Here is an 18,462-nt window from a genome sequence, read left to right as displayed (position 1 = left end):
AAGGAGCAATTCACCCATTAACCTACCATCCACCACAGTTCACACCCACTGCCATTTATATGCACCATTAATATTTATAAGGATGATGTGTCTCTTTGGTAGGAACTTGTGCCTCCAACGACAACAGATGTTGTACCATCTATGAAAGAAACCACTCAAGCATTTCCAATGGATCTTGTCCATGCTCATCATGTCTTTATCCCATGCTCTGATTATATTATCCATGGAGAGCCTGAGTGACCTAACTGACTGAAGCCCAAGAACATAGATGGCAGCACACTTGCCTGTAGAGCCCTTAAAAGTTTTCAGTTGCAGTTGTTTCATCCACAGAGTTCTCTGTGGTTGTCCTTCTGGGAGCTGGAGACCTTTTAAATGCACCTGATAACTCAATAAGAGATGTGTGAGGCATTAGGTGGCAGACTCCCTCACCTCATGAGGATTTGCCATTTCCCTCTGTCTCCAGTGTGCATGGCAAGCAGCTGAGGCTGCAGGATTTTCTCCCACAATTACCTTTGCCACCACCACCAGGGGTGCATTTGTGATCACATATGATCTACGCAGAACTATAATACACATAATTAATTCAACAAAGAATTATACTGCTCTATTAATGAACTTTCAGGAAAACATGCAGCAAGACACTGATGCCACTGTCTCTGCTAAAACCATGCTGCTCCTCGGCTAAACTGTGATTTATATCACGTGTGGGAGCACCATCTCTGGCAGGACACAGCTCCCTGCTCTAGCAAAGGTCAAACTTACCCCTCTGTGCAGGAGAAAGCAGTGCCTGTACACCACCCCATCAGCAGATAGAAGGGTGGGTTTAACCTGGAAAGAACAGTCTGGCTAAGTTGATGGGCTTACCAGAACCACCTTCAGGAACCACCATGCACAGGCAAGCACTGAGATATGAGACAAGGTATCTACAGAACGTTTTATTTTACTAGATTGCAGTTGACATTTCCATTAAAATGCATGAGGTCATCATGAAGCATTTCACCTGATGTGATGGACATTGTTTAAAGTGGAACAAAAACATCACACTGTCCTCATGGGCTAGAACAGATAGCCTGCAGTGACTTCTTACGCCAGAATGGCAGCTCCAGGCATGCCCAGATACTTATGGCACATATATTTTTTAATACCCAGCACAAACAGCATTTGTCAACTCATTTGACCTGCAGCTTTAAAAACTAAAAAAAAACCAAAACACAAAAAGGCATACTACTGAGCAAGAGGTAGCAGTGTGTAGATGAAGGTGCCATTGGCACCCACCAAAGCAGAACAGAAATAGATGTTATAGCCATGGCTACCTCTGGCCATTTTTGGCCAAGCTTTGCTGGCCCACTGCTGGGGTCTCTGTGTGCATCCTCACCCTGTGCCTGCAGGTCCCCAAGGCTCCAAAACATGCAGATCTGAGGCTTGTGAGAAACCAGAATTTATACCAATGTAGAGCTGCTAAGCTTTCTCTGAAGAGAAAACAAGCTCATTATTTCCTGGATTTCATAATTTACCCTGTGATTACATACAGCATGTTACTGCACTTTTTATACATGTGTGTGTACACTTGTGTGTTTTTATACATATGTGCCAACCTTAAGTGCCTGATTTTGGTTCAGAACATAGATGGCCCCTTCCAAATTCTGACATCCACTACTTCACTGTAGTTTGCACTCAGACAATTGTCTTTTTTTCCCTCCCATTTAGGCAAACACTGAATAGACTATATACAAAATACAGTCACAGTTGCCTCTATTTGCTTAAAGACAAAAATGTTATGTATCTGGCCTGGCCTAAACAGCATTTCTGCTTAGTCTGCATTAATGGTATCAGTGAAGGGGACAAGACAGTTTCCACAGTGCATTACAGAGAGCACTGGGTGCATCAGAAGCAGGACAGATTTAGTCACCCAGCCCCAGACACATCCCACTCTATCCTGCCTGGTGGAATGAATTAAGTCACCTACAGAGCAAATTCTGCCAAAATTCAAGTACCGTTGCTTTAAAGCATACAGAAGAAACATGAGAATCACCTTTCTGAAAATAAAATCTGCTGTCCATTGTGGTACCAAAAGCAGAGTGGTCTGAGCTCGGGACTTCAGCCAAGACATCCCATGCGCCAGCTTTATCTCTGATTCCTTTCCCTGTAAAGAGAGTGCTGAACATCTCTATCCATATTTGCTCTCGTATCAGACATGGATTAGCATATTGCAGGCACGGGTGTTTATACTGTGCTTGGCAAATGAAAAGCAGCTTTAACCAACGCTGGGACTGACTAAAGCTCCCCGGCCTCTCTCAGCACACGTGCCATTTACTCACAGGGCCGGGAGGGACACACCAGCCTTCAGCCACGGATCGATAAAAAGGAGCGGAGTCTCGGAGCTCTCTGCATGGCTGAGGGCACACCGGCTCACGCTGGATCTTTCAGCAGGGAAAGCCTCAGCACCAGAACGTCTTCCCTGGAGGCTTTAATGCTGAACTGAACAGAACCATGCTGAACACGTACAGGGAGGCAAGAGTCCGGCTCCGGGCTGGCGATGCCGATTCAAGCGGGGGACGCGTCTCCCGTTTCCTCGGGCGGCAAAAACATGACATGCATTAGCGAGGAGAATAAAAGAAGGGAAACAAAGGAGCGGGAGCGAACACCTGTCGCTCTCCTCGGGGACGAGCCCTAATGCTTTTATTTGCTTCAGTCTGCTGGGGGAACTGCAGCTGCCAACTGTCATCAGCATCAAGTTACCCGCACAAAGCCGGCCGGCCCGGCTCCTTCAGCCAAAAGAGGCGGAGGGCTGCGACTAGCCCAGGGATGCACCCGGCATTCGGGGGGCAGCTCCCCCTGCCCCGCCCGGGCTGGGAAAGGGCAGCGCGGCTCCGTTTCGGCCAAGCATCCTAAGAGGGCGGTGGCGCTGAACCAACACCACGTCCCGGGCAGGCATCCAGCCCGCCCGGGCCAAAGAGACCGACTTCAAGAGCCTCCCCGTCCCCTGGGATGGGGACAGGACAAAAGGACCGGCCCTGCAGTCGGCTGTGTCCCGCAGACCCCGCCGGTTCCCCACTCGGGGGTGAACGGGACCCTCTGACGCCCAGGCTGTCGCTGTGCCCGGCCATCTCCGCCTGCAGCCGGGACCACCGGGGCTGTCCGCAACGAGGGGCACCCACGGCCCCGAGCAGGCTCCGGGGCTGACCAACACACGAACTCCCTCACGTTCCTTCAGGCTCCGAACACGCTGGTGGGCACTGAAGTCTAGATGGTGTGTGTGTGGGGGGGGTAGTTTCTTGGGAGATGACCGATACAGAGCCCCTTGACCCGGCCCTCCGGACCCTGCCTCCACTTCCCAGGCCGTGACAGCCCCCGAGGAGCAAAGGCACGGCGGAACCGAGTGCGGGGCCCTGCCCGCAGCAGATCAGGCCAACAAAGCGGTGAGAGCCGTCGATTAGCGGAGGCGGCGGCGACGACAACCACAGGCTAGCAGAGGCGCGACCCCCAGCTCCGGAGCAGACAAAGCGCCCGCTTCTCATTGGCCCGTTCGGCCAACGCAGCGGCGGCGGCCCTCGAGGCGCGGCCAATGGGCTCATTGACATGCAAATCGCAGGCTATAAGTGTGGCGGCGCGGGGCGGGGAGCGGAGCGGCGCGGTCGGGTCTGGTCCGCGATATGGCGCCTTCTTTCCGGCCCGGGAAGGGCCGCCCGCTGCGGGGCGACGGGGGCTGCGCGGCGGCCCGGGCCGACAGGAAGGTGAGCAGCAGGGCCGGAGGGCGGGCGGGACCGGGCGGGCGGCGGGGCTGACGGCGCTGTTGTCCCCGCAGACGAGGAAGCCGCTGGTGGAGAAGAAGCGCCGGGCGCGGATCAACGAGAGCCTGCAGGAGCTGCGGCTGCTGCTGGCGGACAGCGAGGTGAGGCGGCGGGGCGGGGGCCGGGCCGGGCGGCGGGGCCCGGAGCCGTGCTGACGGCTGCGGCGCCCTCGGGTCAGTTCCAGGCGAAGCTGGAGAACGCGGAGGTGCTGGAGCTGACGGTGCGGCGGGTGCAGGCCGTGCTGGAGCGCCGCGCCCTCGGTGAGTGCCGGCGGGGCGGCGGCGGGGGCGGCTCGGCCCGGCCCGCGCCTCACCCCGCTCCCCGCTCTGTCTCCCGCGGCGCAGAGGGCGGGCGGCTGCACCGCGAAGCCAGCGAGCGCTTCGCCGCCGGCTACATCCAGTGCATGCACGAAGTGCACACCTTCGTCTCCAGCTGCCCCGGCATCGACGCCACCACGGCGGCCGAGCTGCTCAACCACCTGCTGGAGTCCATGCCCCTCAACGAGGGCGGCTGCCCGGACTTGGTCGCGGACGTTTTGGCAGATCCCACTCTCGGCCCCTGGCCCGGCGGTGAGGCGCTGGCCCCGACGGCCGAGGCCTCCCTGGGCCCGGCTCTCCCCGCCCCGGCACCCTCTCCCTGCCCCAGCGAGGAAACCTGCTCCGACTCGGATGAGGCGGAGGCCGAGCCGGGCCAGACCTCCCCCGATGGACTGGACGCTTCCCGGACGCGCAGCCTGCCGTCCGCTGGCTTACCCAAATCCATGTGGAGACCCTGGTAACGGAGGAGTGTCCAGGAGCCAACGCTGAACCTACCTATAGCGGGGAGAGCACCGAGCTCACCGCCCCGCAGCGTGCGTGGGGCTGGCACCGCTGCGGGACCGCGGCCCGGGCACTCCCACCCTGTCAGGCCCTGACAGGCTAATAGCTCAACGCGTTAACATTTCATCTGTGCGTGTGTGTGTGTGTGTGTGGCATTTTGTAACTTCAGGGGTTGATTTTATGAGAGGTTGGGGGGGGCTGGGGAGGAGGGAGTTGGGTTTTAGTAGCAAAGCTCTTCAGTGGATACACAGCAATTATTTTATAACCCTGTCTCTTTCTCTTGGCCCTGATAAGCAGCCTAAATACCACTACCTTTTTCTTTTAAGAAAAAGCCCTTGTGCATTTTAAATCGTGATGGTTAACTCCATGAGAAGCTCGAGCTGAGTCTGCATGCAGTTTTAAGTGTTCTAGTGATAGCAAAGACCCCTGAAAGGGGATGGTGTGGTTAGCATCTGTACTTGGTAGCAGTCTAGAGTCTCACCTTCAGTGAAGGAAAACTAGAAACCTGGTGGAATTAGACAAACATTTGCAAGATAATGGTGGCAGAGTGCCTTTTAGAAACGAGTGTCTTTCTGCACATTTTGCTTTTAGCACATTTGAGTTTATATATATTGGGGTGTCAAATGTTTTTATTTTTTAATCTTTAATAAAAAAATACTGAATTCACAACTAATTGCATGTATTGTGGAGTATGATGCACTTCTAACTGGTTTTAAAAAGCGAAAAATATAGTTCCCTATTGTTTACTATTAACAGAAGTATGTATATATTGTGGAAACAATGCTGGTAATTAAGCACTTGATTCTTGTACTAAGCATTGTTAGCTCAAGTATTGGAATTCAAATGTTTCTTTTGTTTAATACTAGAAGACACTTAAGTTATTGCAGTGGGCAAGGTCATACTGGTGTAAGGCTGAGCATAGGCCACAGATTTCTGGACTAGTTTATCTGGATGCCAGTCTCAAACCTACTCTACTTGCTCTGCCATCTGACTGTTCTCAGACAGCTACAGTACTAACTTCAAAAGTGCTAGTCAAAGCCTGTCCTGGGGTGTAACTTTACAGGGATCTTCAGTTTGGTGGTTTCTTTGTTTTGGTCTTGATTTTTTTTTTTTTATCTCTTGAATGCAAAGTTGAACAGAGTGTGCAATGGATTGGGAAAGTATTCTTTAAAATGTAAAAAGTGCCTAGAGGACTGGGTGGGAGACCCTGGGCATTTTTGTACACAAGGTTTTGCACCTCCTGTGTTTGTACTTTTGAGAGATGTCAGGTTATTTACGCTGTGCTAATACCTGTCAGAGCTGTCACTAAAGAGAAAAAAATATCCTGAAGTTGCTTAATACATGCAAATTCCCAAACAGAACAAGCAACCTAACTACTGAGGGATTAGACATGTAAGTTTTTTGTTAACAACCCTATGGAACAATAAAATTGGAAACTTAAGCTATTGGTAAGACCTCTCCTTTGTAATTTTCTTTAAGTTACCTGAGGGGGGTGGTGTTATTAAAAAGTGCCCATTGGATTTGTTTGGTTCTTCTCCCACTCTTCTGTGCTAAATTCCCTTTAAACTGGGGAAATGGGGGGGAAAGAGAAAAGCCAAAAACAGCTCAGTGGAGGGAGGTGAGAACTGTGGTAGTGACCTTTCTGCTTTAGGGAGGGAGGTTAGTGTTCTGAAGTGTAAATGAAGCAGCAGCCTGTGACACTTGCACTAGAAGTCTGACCCTACACACAAGATGACCTCTCGGACTGAGCCTGCACTTCCAGCCACTCCTGTGCAAGGCCAGGTTTATTTTTGTAAAATAAAAACATTCCCCAGTGTTTGATACTTCCACTCTCCACTTCTATTCCATTAGCTCAGCTAACACTACACCGCCAAAGAAAATTCCCACATTACACAGCGTTACCCTACTACCCCATGAGCCCCTTTGCTTTTCACATCTCAGAAATCCCCATTTCTGCGCAGCCCCCGCCCGCGGCTCCTCCCCGCACACAGACGGCAGCGCAGGGCTGCGGGCACTTGCCTGAGGCGGCTTCGGGTGGGACATCCAGGGCTGATCCGGGGCTGGTACAGCTGCTCCGGGCTCTCTGCTGCTGCAGGAACACGGTCGGGGCTTGGCTTCATTTCCATGAGATGAAAACCCCCCGGGTTAGGGCTCTCCTGTAACGCTCCTGTGAAAGCAAAGTGCAAATCCTGACACTTTAATGACAGAAACAAAGCCTAAAGTCAACATAGAAGTGCCAGCTTCAGTTCAGCAGTGATGGGGGGGAGGCTAGGAGAAACCTCAGCTCTGCTAAGCCGCACTGCAGACATATTCCTTTACTTTCCCTGTACTGGCCCTGGGGAAGCAGAGCTGAAACTGGCCTTCCCTGCTTACCCACCTCCCTTTCCTGGTGGATATTTCCAGGGATGCTGCTGCACTCCTCTCTCCTGCTGCAGCCCTCACAGCTCCCTGCATATCTGCCACGACTGCAGAAGTCCTGGGCACAGCCCATCCCCACGGCTGCAGAAAGGAATGGGCAGAGGGGCTGCCAAGTTGCCCCCAGCCAGCTGCTTTCCCAAAGCCTGGGTGGTTAGGAAGAGCCACAGCCGAGGAGTTTTGTACCAGCCGGAAAGAAAAAAGCCAGGTCAAAGCATTCTTATTAGTTTTTTTTTTAAAAGTGTCAAAAGCATTCTAGAAATGTGTTAACAATATGGCTCTTCATTTTAAATCCACATATTAGGTTCACAGAAAGTTTACATCCTCTCATTAGGTGTTGCTGGATTTCTCCATTTGCATTTCTGTACCTAAATCCAAAGGTGTCAGATCTGACACTTCCCTGACAAAGGCAAAAAAAGGTGAGCATTTCGAGGGTGGGACTGGGGAAAGTAAACCTGGGGGGTGAAAGGAAGGTTTCCAGCAGCTCTGATGAAAAACCAGTAAGCCTTTTCAAGTCCTTCTTTACAGAAACTGCCTTCATTCTTTTCCATTCCAAAGTAATAGTGAGTATCTGATCTGACAGTGCCTTGTAAAAGCAAAGAGGAGCAGCTCGTAAACAGGAGGGCTCCCGTTTGATATACAGGTGAAGAATAAGAGAAAGGAGGCCTCATTTTCCCTTCTCACTCACACCTGTTGCAGGGCAAAACTGCTCCTTGTTAGACCGGGTCAGCTGAGAGGACTTCAGAGTTCCAATCACCTCCTCACCTCCTGGCAATATGTACCAGGCTTTAGTTGGAGCCCTCTGGCCAGGAGGCAGGACTGAGCTTTCAGATTGTCCAGATCACCTTACATCTTCATTTGTCTCCAACTAGCAAGTATCACACAGCTGCCAACATAGTTTTCCTCTGCAAATAAATAAATAGACAGATAAATAAATGAATAATTTCTCTACTCCAGTTAAAAAGCAAAGCAGAAGAATAACAATGCAGTCCAGCAGTGCCATTAGGGGATTCACAGAGATGCCATCAGTGAAATTTCTGCTATGCAGCCAGTTAATCCCTATCTGTAACACAGAGAACTTGCATTTCTTACCATCCAAGATGCTGTCCTTAGCAGAATGCTACTGAAACAAGACACAAAAAAGGGTGATTTATGACTATAAGTGTGTTGGGATGTTGGTTAATCCTGGCATCCAGAGCCTTGCCATGTTACAGTAAGCTCCACAGATTGCATCCCAAAGGGGTCATCTAGTCCTAAAATCTCCAGCTGTTGTAGCCCAGTTAGCAGATTTTCCAGTTCATGGTCCCATCTCCAAGCACAGCTCTGTGCACAGACACACACAGACACACACAGACACACACAGACACACACAGACACACACAGACACACTCTCCAGCCCCAATTGCTCCTCCACTCTGCAGGGACATCAATTCAGGCACATGGGTTATACAAGTTTGGTGTTCAGCTTTTGGAACCCACTGAAACTTTTCCCCACACAACTCTTTCTTTCTTTTCTGGTGATTCAACACCAGTCACAACTTGAGCCATGCTCACTTGGGCCATGGAAACAGAAAAGCCAGTACAGATTGGGCTTGGGAGGAGAACATCTTTCTTCACAGATGAGCACAATAGTTTGAACAATGTCATGCAGGAAGTACATGAAAAACTCAAGGCTCCAAACAAACCACTAATTCATCTGTCTTAACCAAAAGCCTTTCCTTCATCTGCTTCCTACAACGTATTTTCATTTTCTTGCATGAGATGCCTGGCTTCAAATTGCATTTATACTATTTCAGAGAGTCCATAAGACTAAAGTTAGCTGAATGGAGAATGTCTGAGAGGCTTAAAGTGCACAATTTAGTGACTTCTGCATGAGCTAAACTAAGGAAAGAGGAGGAAAATGGTCTCTCCTCTTCCATTGGCTATTCAGCCCCCCATATAACATTGACATTTCATAGCACTGCATTTAAAGAAAGATAAATAAACATTAAAAAAGATGGTGCAGAAACACTCAAACCTAAAACCACACATTACAGCAACAGACTTTAACTAAATTAAACAAGATTATGATTGAGGATGGGTTCAAAAGGTCTTTTAATCCAATACAGTACAGCCTTAAATACTAGGAGTTAGATGTGGGTCTAAACTGTTTGGAATGAGAAAGAAAAAGATTGAAATCAGACACTGGAAGAAGCCATGAATTTCGATCCTCTTAATGTCATCAGGTCAAGTGACGCAGAGTACCTTTCAAAAGCAAATACAAGTTGCTTTGGTTTCAAACAAACTACTTAGTAAAACAACAATATGCAAGCAATTGTATTACCTGATCCTTTCTGTCTTTGGATTTCTTAAGTAAAAAATTGACTTAAGTTTTGGTTATTTAGTTTTTACATTAATCTCAGGTTGAAAGCATGGAGAGCAGTTTTCTTCATCTAGGAAAGTGCAGAGATGTTTGCAGACAGCTTCAGGAATTGCCCAGATCCACTCACCCTCAGCTGAACTCCACAAAGCTCCTAGACCAATTACATACAAAAAAAGCAATGTAATTTAAAATCACAAGAGGGGCACACTTCAAACTATCCTTCAAGTGATGTGCCCACTGAGAGGGAAGGGGAATCCCTCGGGATCCTCCAGAGCCTGCGTTGCCACTCAGATACAGCACTTCAAAACCAGGTTTCAGCTGGAAGTGGCCCCCTCTGGGAGCCCTGCTGTGTTTGGGTTTGGACCATCCATGACCAGGAGCCACACTAGTAAAACTTTACAATTTCATCCTCCTTGCCCTGAGTTCACCAGAACCAAACTGTGCTAAGCAAATGAACTATAAAGAGCTCTTCTACTGTCACTGTGCAACACCCTCCGCAACCAGTGTTCCACAAATTGAGAAGTGGGGAGGGGGAAAACCCCAGAAGAAACACATCAGCTCCGTTTTCAGCCCCATCAAACTTTTCCAGCAACTGGGAGAGGTTGTTCACAGAATCCATACATCTCACTGAGGCCTGGATCACACAAGTTCACATCAAATCTTCCTGCAAATGCCATGTTTATGACCGGCCTTCATATAACAAGTGTGTCTTTATTATTTACAGCTGACCCCAAACATGGATGGTATCTACCCACACATTGTCCCTTTTCAAAACAGCACATATATATCCCTTTCCTGCTCAATGGACCCTCAGCAGAGCCTGCAGAATACCAGGAGCCCAAGACTACATTATATACATCTGAGCCTGCTCCACAGTCTTCCCGTCCTTCACAGGAGCAGATTTACTGGTCAGAAAACAAGTGTCACTGAATCCCCTCATCCAGGCAGAAGGAGTGCACACCTTCTTTCCAAAATTTAAGATTCTGGAGCAAATCTAGTGAGTAGCTGCTCTTCTCCCAGCAGCTCCAAGCCTCCTACTCACTAACCCCTCCATTCAACCAGCAGTTTCATAGCAGCCAACACAGGTTTTCAGTGAAGTCGACAACAGCAATCTCTGAGTGAGCTATGACGTGCTCCTCAGGGGCTTTGGGGGTGCTTGTACAGAGGGCCCCTGTTCTCTACTTCCCAGAAAGCTTTCTATGAAATGACACATAATTTGGAAAGCTCCTCAATGGTCTCAAAAATAAGAGGGTAATAGGACCCAGAGGGCACAGTTCCTACCACATCATAGCTCACATGCAGATGCACACAAGTAGCTGCCCAAAACAGCAGTCATGTAGCCAACAGGGACAACCAAGCCCAGCACCTGGAATTCACAGCTTCTCCTCTACTGCACTGAGCTGCCAGAGCCCAGCCAGCAAGGGGGGCTCAGCAGCAATGGGACAGACTGCACTTTCGATTGCTGCAGGAAGCAGGAAAAATGATTCATATCCTTTCAGCCAACACCAAACTAGAGCCTCCAGAGCTCAAAAACTCCAGTGTCAAAAGGACTCTTCAAAACAGTATGCAAACCCCCAAGATCCTGATGCTCTGTACTTAGGAATCTGTTTGCACTCCTGTTCCTTTCCAGCAACACCACTTCACTGTTTGTGGCATTACAAGCTACTTCCTGAATGCCTTGAAAAAATACCAAACAAACAAAACATGAAAAAGACCACAAAAAACCTCAAAAATAAAAAAATAACCCCACCAATACAACACAGACTGGTTCTTACCTCTCAGCTTTGTGTTAGAAAATCCATTGGCTGCATTTCAAGGGAGGACAAGTACTAATACCTATCTTCATGTCTAAACACCATAGGATTTTTTTAAAGTTTAAAAATGAAACAAATATTATTCTAATGATACCCCAGTTGTTATAACAACCACCAATAACATTTTGCTCTTGCTTAAGTCTAGCAAGGCTTCACAAAGAAGGGAAAAATACTACCTCAAGGGTTTTGGGAGTGGAAGGAGAAGACAGAGAATTTGCCAACATCTTGCCTGTGTCAGTTGTGGGTTTATGCATTTACACACCAATTTACAGGTGTTATAATCAATCATTTTATAGCACAGCTACAAGGGGAGAAATGCTGTGAAGGAGCTGATGAAAAAGCTTTCTTATTTGTCAAAGGAAAAGTGGAAGGGGACTACAGTGAAGAACCCTTATATAGATTAAGAGGGAGAAACTAAGGCCAGAGCATTTCCTCATCTCTCAAAACTCTCAAGTCTTACCTGAAATCAAGGCTCTCACTCACAGTGGCAGGAATGGTTACTGTTGAATGGAGCCAATGTTTATGCTTTAGTCTGTATTACACCTGAAGTTAAAGTAAGTGTATTCAAAGCAAGCCATGGCCTCTTTGTTTCCTAGGATGGAGTGTGCTGTCAGACACTCCTCCCTCCATTCTCTACTCATGCAGATTGGATTTAACTCCAGAATTCCATTAATGAAGCACTGGTCATGCATCTCTTAAGATAGGCTTTGTGCTGCCACACTGGTTAATACAGCTGAAGGTTCCTATGACTAAAATATTATGATGTCAGGTATTGGGAGAAACACTAAGGTTTTGCATAAATAGCAAGTGCTGCTGTATCTAGGCTGAGAGACAGATACATATGCACTATCTTCTTGCTTTAGATGAGATAAACAGGTTTTATAAGTCCTGTCCAACCCTGAATGGCTGAGGGATGAGCTCTCTAATTGGCCAGATGAGCAATGACCACTCTGACTCAGCCACACACATGCATGTAAAATTTATGTCTGTAAGTGACATAGGTCAGATGGGAAATGAAATATGCAAACAAATATAATCAGTGTCATGTAAAACAAGCAGATGAGGAAAAGGAAAAAAACAACATTACAAGCATTCAAGCATTGTTTGGTTTGGTTTGGAACAAAAGGGGAAGGCAAACCCCACAGACAACATGCTTCCAAGCATACTGCCTGCCTGCTTTGGAAAAATGGGTACCCATAATGCTGGCAATAGCAAGGGAATTCTCAACTATTACCTCCCTCCTTGAATACATTAGATGCCATGAAAAGTACTTCTAAATCCTGCATATGCAAAGAGGTCAACCCAGTCTGGTGCTCCTCCTGCTACTCTGACAACACAGCACACACAGTCACTGCAGAGTCACCCAACACATTGAGTCACCTCCAACAAGCAGGTCCTTGCCACAGGAAAACAGAGATGGTTGGCCAAGCAAGAAGTAAGGGATTTAGCTGGGAATCCCAGTTTGTTTCCCCACGTTTGGGAAAACTCTTCAGTTCATGAAGGAGTCTCCAGATAAGTGTGTTGCCTTCATCCTTCCTTCATTTCTTGTTGATGAGAAACCAATACATTTCCCCTAGAGACACAGCAGAAACCTACAATGTAATGGGGAGGATTGGGCTCTCTTACCCAAATTAGAAGATTTTGACATCTGGTCCTTTCCATCGCTGAAGCAAGGAACTGCTGGAAAACAGCAGGGAGCCTACCTGGTGCCACTGGTTTGTTTTCTGTAGTGCTTGTAACCATGGCATCTGGGCAGCAAGAAATGAAACACATGCACCTTCAAAAGCGGAAGGGCTTCCACTTCCCCTCTCCTTCCCCTGAAACAAAAGAATAATTTTTTTTCTTGTTTTGCACTTACTGGTTGGTTTTTTTTTTTTTTTTTTTTTTGGTTTGGATTTGGTGTTTGTTTTGTTTTTTTAAGAGAACATTTTATATAAAGAAACCATTTAGACTCAGTTAATGCATTGCTCTGAATAAAACCATAAATAATTTCAAATGGCCCAATTATCAGGGTTTTAAAAAGATAAAGTCTAAAGTATCTGGACAAATAATTTCTATTTGTCTCTGTTTCTAAACTTTCCCTTGGCATTCACACCTGTACTGAGACTCTTACAATTTGGGAATGAAGTTTAGCAGAGAGCAAAGGTGCACATAGCCCTTGGTGTGCCTGGGGTTCTACAGCTGTACCCTGTCTTGCCAGAAACTCTAAACATCACTTTTCTTTTTCCATTCACTTTTTTTCTTCCTTTTTGTCTAGACAAGAGGGGCAATTCCAATCTGCCCTGTTTTGACAACTCTCTCATTTGTTATAGTCACAGCCTACAGAGGCACACGGATTTAGCCCTGTAACTCTCCTGTTTCTGTAGTTTAACAACTCTTCATCTCTATTCAACTAAACGGTAACTAAAGGTCCAAATAGCCACGTGACTTGAGACATTTGTCTTAATCTCTTCCTCAAGTTCTCTCTCTGATAAGAAACCCCTACATCTTGCCCCCAGAAAGATACAATTGTGTTTTGCTGTTGATAAAGTTTTTTTTAAAAAAGAGACTAGTAAGAGATTTCAAAGAAGAGGCAGTGCCTTTTGGGAACTGTGTTATTATCCTCTTCCTCCAATTCTTTCATGGAAGTCACAAACTGGAGTGCATCAACCTAAACGTTTCCAGAGCAGCAAAGTGTCACCTTCTATATATAGCCCAGGTGCCACAGTTCAGCTCAACTCTTATCTAGAGGGCTTAGATGTATGGAACACACAATGTTTGCAAGTCTGTGGATAGCTTTCATTACAGCAATTTACTCTCAGTAAGTTTTGGTAATCAGCTTCAAGCCACTACTCTGTGTGTTGATAAAAGTCCGTGAGGTTTGGGGCAGGCTGCTGGCACACAGCACTCCTGCAGAACAAATAATACAGAATTCTCTTTCTCACACCCTGCTCTCAATTGAAAAGCAAATTTCGTATCTGAAAGTTTTAAAAGCCTTCTTTGGAAATGCTTGAATAACCACATTAGACTGCATAAATCAGCTGGGCAATAAATACCATCTCCATTTATAGACCCTACTTAAAAGAGATTAGAACGCAGTGCTGCACTTCCTGGGCCTAATTTACTGCCAGCTCATTCAGACACATGGAGGATTTACATTATGATGGCCAAGATATCCTGACCTTCCTCTACATTACTTCAGTTTGCCCCCTCAGGAGGCACTATGGGCACTGTCACTCTTCAACAACTTCCTGAGCATTTGGACCCTTTGATCCTGGCAAAAAGATCCAACGAGTCTCTACCTGTAGAGCCCCTGTTGTCAACCTAATGAGCAAAAGTTAACACCATAAACTTCACAGGCCTATGAACACTAAATTGGGTGACAAAGGCAGTTGTATATCACTTCATCAAGCTAATTCTGTCAGCAAGTGAAATCTGTAAGACCATTCACAGCATGCAGTCTGGTTTAATTTGTATCATTCTGCTGTGAAATTGATTCAAGGTAATAAATGGCTTTCTCAGATCAGCATACAGACACCTTTATTTTCCTAATCTGTTAGCTGGTAGACTATCAGACAAACAAACAAACAAACAGATTTTCCTCAAAAACCCAATCCATAAATCCCTGAAAATTCTATTCTTTGAAGACCTGAACATCAGCTCAGAATGGCAGAGGACATATGTGTAAGAGATTCTAGGTGAACTGGTAGGACTAGTAAAACAATCTTGTACCTAAGTGCTTTCATAATCCAGTCTTCAGAGTTGATCTCATTACATTCACTACTTATGTAATGCAAAGTAATTATTACTGAAAGAATATTAAACACACTGCTCAAGCTTTAGGAGCCTCCAATCAGCTATTTGGGTAAACATATTTTTTTACTTGCATAGTTAAAGCCAGTGGAAGAATTTCCTAGTTATTTACATGAGAAATCCCTCATTGTTGCCATGTGATCTCAGCAGCTACCATACATACACACAAACACACACATTTCTAAAACATATACTATTTGTATTTTGACTTGTCTCTGAAAGGAGAGGAAGCAAGAGAGAACTTCAAGGCAACCAACAGTGAACAAAAGTACTGCAGCCTTCAGCCACCAGCAGGGAGATGGAGTTACAGAAGGGGTGTGCATCTTCCTAGAAATCAGAGCTGAACAGATCAGCACACTGCCCCCCATCCTCCCCTTCCCTCCTGGCCCTGCACCGAGCAGCTGGGACAAAGTCTTCACTATTCACAGGCAGGCAGCAGAACACAAAAAAGTAAGGGCTTGTAATGAAAACTGCATATAGACAGATACTGGAAATAACTCCCCATTGCCACATTCTCCACATTGTCACTTCCTGCTGCATTGTGTCACACCTTATATTTTTTTAGATGCACAAATTGCAATACTTAAGACTCCTTTTTGGTCTCAGGCTGGTAACTGAGGCTCTGCAGGAGGGCCTGAAAGCACAAAAAATTCAGTGCAAGGGCCAAGGCTCACACCCAGCCTTGGGTCCTCTGGAGACCATCCCAAAGCCAGACTGCATTCAAGTCATCCTTAGGTTTTCCATACCCTGATGCAGACACTTTTTTTCCCTTCAATTCCATTATTTTCTGGAAAGTTTTTTTGTTTGATTGTTTTCCTTAGGTTGGTTTGTTCGTTTTCTTAGTAAATTAAAACCTCATTTAGCCCAATCTGGAAGACAAACAATTCTGGCAGACAACTCTTACATTGCACAGTGGAAGAACACAATAACATTCACTTAAATACCAACAGATACTAAAATATACTGCTTGGTATAGTAAATTACATTCTGTCACTGCAATAAAGATAACAATGTTATCTTATTTCTTAGAATTCTGTATTGCTACAGACACAAACTATATAGTGTAGGACTCTAGAAGCAAGAGTATCTCTGCCTTGCAGCAATTGCCACTCCTGATTGCTTTGTACCCAGAGTTAATCTGCAATCTAATCAACTAAATCTAGAAATGCAACTAATTCATGAAAAAATAGTCTTCCAAATTATGGAAAGACAGATTTGTTAGTATCCAAAATTTAAACTGAGAGGTGGGAGAAGTTTATTAACACAAACACAGTAAAAAGTAACAAGCCCTATTGTTGTAGCAGCTTCTGTCTTGATATGCTACCCTCATTTTGTTCACCCTCCCGGTAATACTGCAAACACTTAAAAGCTGGAAAGTTGCAGTCAGCAGGAGCACAAGTCCCAGCATACAGAATGGACACACAGCTCAGATAACTCATTAGTAAATGCCTGTGTGCAACTCACACGATGGATGTGGCTCTTACCTGGGAAGGTGAAAGAAGAGTCTGTCTCCTCAGGGCTCCGCAGACCTGAGCTATGCCGGTCCCAGCAGAGGTAACATGGGCCACCCAACCCTTCCTTCTGCTTCCTGCAGCTAAGAAAATTAAAGATTAAAGCCAAGTGGGGAAATGCATTTGCTAAGTTTATCCCACACAGGTATGATATGTTTTTTTTTATTATTCTGGCCTCTGGGACTGGTTTTCTTTTGTTTCACCTTTACATAAAGGCACGGGAGATTTCAAAGGGATTCAGCTGGTGACACCAGAAAGGAAGGCTGTAGAACTACCTTGAACCACCAATGGCTGAATACATTTGAAAGAAGAACAACAAAATACAGCCAGTTCTGTCTCGGGCAGAAGTAGAGTTTACTTTTAGACTATTACACCAACTTAAAAAGGCTAATAAAATTCACTATATTCTGTCTTACTATATTACTATACAGCCCACAGAGAGAGAAACATCTTAACAAATCCTGGAATACCAGGAAATTCGAATCCAGACTCAGGTTTGTCTCCTTTTGCCCAGTGAAAAGCAGCAAATGAAGTGCAAAGAACTATGGTCCTCTGCAGCTGAGGGTGTTCTGGACTTCCCACCAGGGCACCAGCCTCAGGTGTTTGAGAATCAACCCCTACTCATCGCCCCAGCCTGTACCCCACAGAAACCATTGCACCCATTGCTGCAAATCCATCAGTTATGCCACAGCACCTGCTCCTCCTGGTTAATACACTGCTGAAAACAGTTCTGGGTTGTTTTCTTGTGGTGTTTTTTGTTTTTTTGTTTTTTTTTTTTTTTTAATAGGTGTAAACACTTATCCTGGTAGTAACATCAGAAGCATAAAGGCCTGCCATCTAACAGCTATTTTATAGAGCCTCATAACATTAGACCTCCTGCACAGTATTCTTCAGCTAAAAAGCCTTTTTTTTTAGCAAGTGTTTTCCTATTTTCATATGTCTACTAAGGTCAAAGAGTGTTCATGTCCTGCCACAGCAGCTTTTTGTTTGCAACTACTAGATAAAATCCAGTCAGAAATACTGTAGAAACCCTATCACCACCACTCCCCACCCCCTATTGCACATGGCAACCTGAGGGACAGCAGATTTTTTCAGTAGTTCTCAGTTTCTACCCAGTTTTACACTTCTTTTCCACCTAGGGAGCCTGGAAGAAGTTGTTTGTTGCTCCTCCACAGCCCCCAAGAAAAAGGAGCTGATGAGCTCCTTTACCTTTCTCAATAGACTGTATATATTATTTCTCAAGGTCCTAACAGCTTCAGAGCAGGTAAACATTGGAATTAACATCAGCAAATATTATTCTCCTTGAAGTCATCTATTTGTCATTTTGTCAGAAGCATGCCACTCATTTCACCATGTTGAGTTGGAGGCCTGTAAGGCATTAGGTTCTTTCCACCCTTGCTAGACAGACAAACTACTTTTTTTCCCTGCTCCAAATTCAGGACAGCTGGTAAGTGGACTAAAATTTGATGCTTTTCAGTAGTCTACTTCCCTCTTCCAAGAAGTTTATATTTGTAGTCACTGGGCCAGTAGCTCTTGGTTATAGGTTTTTTCATTATCTTATTTGAAATTCAAGCTCTGGATCTTTTCCTTTACATTAAGTCATGTCAAAGCAAACTCAACAGCACCCAAGTACAAGCTGAGCAGGAGAAAATGCGGGTTAGCAAAGCTGCCAAATCTAACCACAGGACAGCAGTGACTCCTAGGGGCTACCGAGGCAGGAGAAGCTCTGACAGACTGCTCCTCTACAGTCCTGCAGTGTAAAGCAAGCTGTCATCTTGAGTGCTGACAGAAGGCACATCACCAAGGATGATGTGCGCATGAATACCTGAAGCCACATTTAACTTCTACTCTACATTTACAGTTGTAGAAAACTGTCACAAGCAGAAGTAACTGTGAAACATTACCTGGTAATTTATTGCCATCAGCAGCACTTTGGTTCTCCCCATTTTATGTATCACC

At 46.0% G+C, this 18,462-nt stretch overlaps 1 protein-coding gene across 1 annotated transcript; it reads left to right on the top strand.

Moving 5' to 3' along the window:
* Positions 1-3,630: 3,630 nt before the first annotated feature.
* LOC115598784 (transcription cofactor HES-6-like) lies at positions 3,631-6,035 on the top strand. The gene is made up of 4 exons (XM_030456602.1): positions 3,631-3,734; positions 3,806-3,892; positions 3,970-4,051; positions 4,136-6,035. Exons 1-4 carry the CDS (start codon positions 3,654-3,656, stop codon positions 4,567-4,569), a joined length of 684 nt encoding a protein of 227 aa, XP_030312462.1. The 5' UTR covers positions 3,631-3,653; the 3' UTR covers positions 4,570-6,035.
* Positions 6,036-18,462: the final 12,427 nt, after the last annotated feature.

The sequence above is a fragment of the Calypte anna genome, chromosome 9 (genome assembly GCF_003957555.1).
Source record: "Calypte anna isolate BGI_N300 chromosome 9, bCalAnn1_v1.p, whole genome shotgun sequence".
Classification (NCBI taxonomy): Eukaryota; Metazoa; Chordata; class Aves; order Apodiformes; family Trochilidae; genus Calypte; species Calypte anna.
The sequence above is the reverse complement of the archived record's forward strand: the minus strand, read 5'-3'. Positions and strand labels throughout refer to the sequence as shown.